Below are 6063 nucleotides of genomic sequence, written 5' to 3'. Positions count from 1 at the left end.
TATTATTATTATTATTATTACAAAGAAAAACCTAACCCTGACCCTAAGGTTTTCAGGCCCAAGAACAATAACTTTGGTTTGGCCAGAGTTTAAAAGTATGAAATTACAGGCCATCCAGGCCTTTATGTCTTTAAGACATGCTTGTAGTTTGATCAATTGATCTGATTCATTTGGCTTCATAGATAAATATAACTGAGTATCATCTGCATAGCAATTGAAATTTATGCTGTGTTTCCTGATAATATTGCCTAAAGGGAGCATATATAAAGTGAAGAGAATTGGACCTAACACAGAGCCCTGTGGAACGCCGTGACTAACTTCAGTCTGCGCAGAAGATTCATCTTTTAATCCCAATAACATGTTCAAGTCTCTGCAGTAAGATGCTGAGAAAAACTGTGTCAAAAGCAGCACTAAGATCTAAGAGGACAAGTATGGACACAAGTCCTTTGTCTGAGGCTAGGAGAAAATTGTTGGTGCAGTTTCTGTACTATGATGGCTATGCCTTTATGTCTTTAAGACATGCTTGAAGTTTGACCAGCTGACCTGATTCATTTGGCTTCATAGATAAATATAACTGAGTATCATCTGCATAGCAATGGAAATTTATGTTGTGCTTCCTGATAATATTGCCTAAAGGGAGCATGTATAAAGTGAAGAGAATTGGACCTAACACAGAGCCCTGTGGAATGCCGTGACTAACTTCAGTTTGTGTGGAAGATTCATCATTAACATGAACAAATTTGAATCTTTCTGATAAATAAGATCTGAACCAACTTAGCGCAGTTCCTTTAATCCCAATAACATGTTCAATTCTCTGCAGTAAGATGCTGTGATCATTGGTGTCAAAAGCAGCACTAAGATCTAAGAGGACAAGTATGGAGACAAGTCCTTTGTCCGAGGCTAGGAGAAGATCGTTGGTGACTTTCACCAGTGTAGTTTTTGTACTATGATGGACTCTAAATCCTGACTGATAGAGGAGACCAGGAGAAATGTTGATGATTTATGTAGATGAAGCAATTGTTGAGGTCAACTCAGAGAGATCTATGGGAGAGAAGTAGTCCAGGTATAAATGAGGTTTTACAGATGTTCTCTATTTATAAAGAAGCTCATGAAGTCATTACTACTGAGATCTAAGGGAATGTTAAGCTCAACAGCACTGTGGCTCTTTGTGAAAGAAACCTGGGGTTGTTCTTATTTTGCTCTATTAGTAATGAATAAAATGCGGTTCTGGCACTACGAAGGGCTTTTTATATGTTATTAAACTATCTTTAAGTAAAGTTAAAATGGCCTCCTTCCACTGTGTTGGCAAATGGCACTGAAGTAAATAATGATGAAATTATTTCCTTAAATTTGGTAACAGCGTTGTCAGATAGACATCTATTGTAGTGGAATTTTTCCAATACACCGTATAATCCATTAATGTAAATTCCAAAGTGATTAAAGAATGGTCAGACAGAAGAGGGTTACAGGTGCATTAACTATGATTGTATACATTGTCTGATAAATCAATTGAAAATGGGAAAGGATGTGGAGTCTCTCCACTGTCCTTCCCCCGACAATGACAGTCTGCTGCCTACAGCCTTTCTCTTGTTATTTCAGCTTCCCTACCCTGTGTTGTCAAAATCAGGTCTGTAAATTAGCCCTTCCTGCCACCTAGCAAACGTTATAAGAAGTGTTTTTCAAACTCAAAGTAGTCATTTTAAACAGCCGGCCATGGAGGAGCTCTCAGCAGCTAAAGATCCAGACCAAGGAGGTCACGTTCTTTGGCGACAGAGGGGGCGGGACAAAGAAAGAGCAAAAACCAGGGTTAACATCAGTTTGGCTCTTTGAGATGGAGTGTTAGACGCAGCCAAAGGAGTCAGATTTTATTCTGATGTGGTGTTCTTCCTTCTGGATGTGTTTTCATAACAAGAATTTGGAGAGGCGCTATTAAATCTTGCAGTAACAGACATGAGAAGACACAACATGCTTAACACATTTTGCTATCATTTAATATTGTTGTTTTTAAATCTGATTATAAATAAATTGACCTGACTTGACTAAATAGTTTGCAGTTTTCCAGAATGTGAAATTAGACCTTTAAAAGAGCACATTTTGGTTGGACACCTGTCTTTACTTTCACTGAGACTCTCTCTGATGTCCACTGCAGATTCTGGTGAAGTCCATGCTGAGGAAGCGGTCTTTCAGTAATCCCTTTGAGTGTCATGGCAGACGGCCAGAGAGGTCAATGTCTGCCCCTGGAGGTCTTCTTATGTAAGTTGCCTACTGTGCAAATCCTTCCTGCTCTGCTCTGCCAACCTGCCAGCTCTGCAATTAGGCCCCTAACAAGACAAAGCAGTGAGCAGAAGCTTGGATAAAAACACAGATTCAGCTAGTTTGACCAGGTCATATCCTGTTTTTGTTTTGTTTTGTTTTGAACTTGAAATTAGCCACAAACTCGGGCAGACCAAAGCATTTATCCTTTCCTGATACACTAAATGAACACCCTTGTAATAATGGCTGCACTGCTTTTGTTTCCAATAACAAGCCACTCTTAACTGTGTGTATGGGGGGGGAATACAGAAATAAAATCCAGATTTTCAGATGTTGATAAATTTGTCACAAAACATGTATGAGACATGGATCTGTTTCTTGCAAAAGAAGAGGATGTGGAATACCTCCAAGCTGAGGATGAGCTCATGGATGTCAAGTCAAATTCTCTCCTCAAGAGATTCTATGTTGAACACGGATACAGGACCAGACATCGCTTCAAAGCTAAATTTAGACTGAGGAAAATGATCTAATATACTGCAGTATACACAGAAAATAACCTGTTCAAACTTTAAGAAAAAAATTACTTGGCATACACAAACGTACTGTAGTTGTTAAGTTCACTGTTGGGGTTCAATGTATAGGGTTTAAATGGCTCTATAGTGATATATAAAATAAATTATGAAATATCTATAAAGGAAATTTGAAAAAAAAAGTACTCTATATTTCTGTTTGTAATTGTGTGTGTGTGGTTGAGGGGGTGGGGTCGTCATTGTGCTCAGTGATAAAACGGGTCTTTTTAGGAAAAGGGTTGGGAACATCAGGTGGGAGTTTGATGCACCTATACTGAGTGTCTAAATAATACTGGCAGACAAAACCTAATGAACAGAGGCATTATAAAATACAACAGGCACAAATGTCAGTGGAGGGAAAAAAGTGGTTCCTTTAAGCTACAATAAAGTCTCTGCTTGTCAATAATTGTGTTATAAGCTGATGAATTCTGGCCTCTTACATTACATCTCCTTCTTGCAGTGGTTCTTGGGGCTTATTGAGGTCTTCACCTCACATTCATCCTTCCTTAAGGTAAATTTTCTAAATGTATTTAGACCTAGCTCATACACTTCATACACTGCACAGCTTATCAGCTGAACCTTAAGAGGATAGAGAGACAAGATGACACAAAGCTCTAAGCACCACACTGTACCTGAAATAGACACACACAGGGTTGTTGTTGTTGTTGTTGTTGTTGTTGTTGTTGAGTGCTTTGTGTTAACTTTCCCACCTCCTCTTGAGGTTAGCATGGATAAAAAGTGATCTGCAATCTGACTTTGTTCCTTCAACAACCTGATGGGTGTTTGTCATCCACAGGAAGACCAGCAACGAGGGAAGCAGAGAAGGAGAGCTGGAGGACTTGTATGAAGTCGACACACTTACAGAGTGTACGGATTAAATGGCCGGTTAAAATAAGAAGAGTGCATGCAGAAAATTGTATCTTTTGTACCTGTCTTTGTCTTTATGTTTCTTCTGCTTTTTGGTTTTGCTTCATCTTTGCTGTTCACTTACATGCATGCAGGTTTTCTCATTTTAGTGCAAAATCCTTTTAAATATTAAAAGGAATTATAGTGTGCTAAATATATCAAATGAGCATAAGTCAGATCAGGTTTTCTTCTGTCCTGTAGGCTTTATTACTGTTCTGTTAATATTATCTTTACAGATGGCATGACTGATGACTGTAATGCAGTGTATTTACTTTGGATTGTTGTTTAAAGTGCTTTATATGGAAAATATTTTTCCATTTTGCTATAGCTGTTGAAAATAAAAGTTCTCATTTTAAACAATGACTTTGAATGCTGTTGTTGTTTTTATGTAAATGATACTTCTGTTACATACAGTATAGCACCATAACAGTTTTGTTGTGTTGATTGTGAAACACTAGATGTCAGCCTTGTATTGTTCTCTCTTTGCTCTGTCCTTGGATTTGCTAATTAGTTACCTACACTACTGAGCAAAGTATTTCAGCTTAATCTTTGCTGTGGTCTCCCAATACTTCCTGTGTGTGACTCTTATTTTGAAATTATTTTCTGTACTGTGCCACCCTCACCAGCCCCAGCTTGACTCCACTATGATTGACCTCAATTACTTACATCAGTTTCTTGTTGTCTGTGTCTTGCCAGCCCTTTGTAGTCACCTCTAAACATGGAGACAGGTGAAGGGCAGAAAGGCATTTTGGGAGTGACTGGACTGTACATGTGACTTTCAAAGGAAGAAAATTGAAGAGGCATAAATCCAATAGGACAGCTGCTGTGAAACCTGAAAGAGGTTGTGGTGGTTAGCACTGTCACCTCACTGCAAGAAGGTCAGGGTTTGAGTCCCGGCCGACCCGGGGGCTTTCTCTATGGAGTCTGCATGTTCTCCTTGTGTTCCAGCTTCCTCCCACAGCCCAAAGACATGCACCTTAGTTTGTCTGGTGACTCTAAATTGCCCGTAGGAGTGAGTGTGAGTGTGTGTGGTTATCTGTCTGTGATAGACTGGAAACCTGTCCCACCTCTCGCCCAGTGTGAGCAACCATACTGAGGAATAAGGGGTATAGATAATGGATGGATGGATGGAGAAGATGAATGGGCCTCTCCTTCCAACCTTCCCGATGGCCTGATCTGCACTCTCAATATCTGTCCCTTACTTGCAACTCTCCTTGAATAGTCTAAGGCTGTTTTTAGCTTCTTGTTGCCTAGGACTTCTGTTTTGTCACCGAATTATTTTGTTTACTTAGCTACAGTCCTGGTCAGGTTTACTTTCCAGTTTGTGTTCTGTCTTAATTCTACCTGCTTCCTGCCAGTCTTCTGCTACTCACTTGTTGTGCATTGTTGTACTTACCAGGAACCTGCCAGGGGCTAGTTATTCCTCTGAGCTGCGTCTTGTGCTAATACTTACCCATAACCTGCCAGGGTCAATTATTTCTGAGCTGTTTGGTGCTTTACTTGTGTATCTGTGTCTGTGAAGAGATTTTGCTACTCCTCTGAACTGTGCACAGTTTTTACTGTTCTGAGCTGTCTGGTGCTTTACTTGTGTATTTGTGTCTGTGAAGCGATTTTGCTACTCCTCTGTACTGTGCACAGTTTTTACCTTTGAACCATTAAATCACCTATCCACCATGATCACCTCTTCCAGTGTCTCCACTTGGTTCTTGTAGAAACAAGGTTTTCCTGTTGCTTTATGGTGTTTAGCATTACAGTTTTTCACAATTGCTAAGACAATAAACCCCATTCTCTGAACCAAATTCACAATAGCCTAAACCAATTTGCTGAATAAACCACTCTTTCTGCAAAATCTTAAACAACTTTAGGCAGTTAGACACTGCACTCTTTCTGCTAAACTCTAAAGACATTCTCACTCACTAAAACACAGTTCACACTGTGATGAACTTGTGTTGCAAAACACTGAACAGAGGACAGCAAAACTTAAACACAACTAAAGCACAGTTGTCATCATTTATACACAGTGATTCAACATTCTTCACACTTGTTTCTAATTATGTGATGAGAAGGTACAAATCATAAGCCAGTTCAAAGTGCACAGATGGCACAGGTACATCCATCAACTATGGATAACAATATGACAGGTAGAGGAATATGAGGTGTTGGACAAAAAGGACGAGGAAGAGTAAGACCAGGAACAGAATGTGGTCCTTCCACCATACAGCACTTTCCTCAACCCAACAGAAGAGTTTTTCTCTACATGGTGGTGGAAAGTCTATGACCGAAACCCATATACCAGGGAAAATCTCTTACAGGCAATGGAACTGGCCTGTGGTGA

General features: G+C 39.6%; 1 protein-coding gene across 1 annotated transcript in view; it reads left to right on the top strand.

Moving 5' to 3' along the window:
* The window catches only part of camkk1b (calcium/calmodulin-dependent protein kinase kinase 1, alpha b), a 7245-nt gene extending 4988 nt beyond the window's left edge, over positions 1–2257 (top strand). The window contains 1 exon segment of the mRNA XM_020620734.1: positions 2150–2257. Coding sequence (XP_020476390.1) covers positions 2150–2257 — 108 coding nt within the window.
* Positions 2258–6063: the final 3806 nt, after the last annotated feature.

The sequence above is a fragment of the Monopterus albus genome, unplaced genomic scaffold, assembly GCF_001952655.1.
Source record: "Monopterus albus unplaced genomic scaffold, M_albus_1.0 scaffold246.1, whole genome shotgun sequence".
In the NCBI taxonomy this organism is placed as follows: domain Eukaryota; kingdom Metazoa; phylum Chordata; class Actinopteri; order Synbranchiformes; family Synbranchidae; genus Monopterus; species Monopterus albus.
This window is presented reverse-complemented; position numbering and strand designations above follow the sequence as displayed.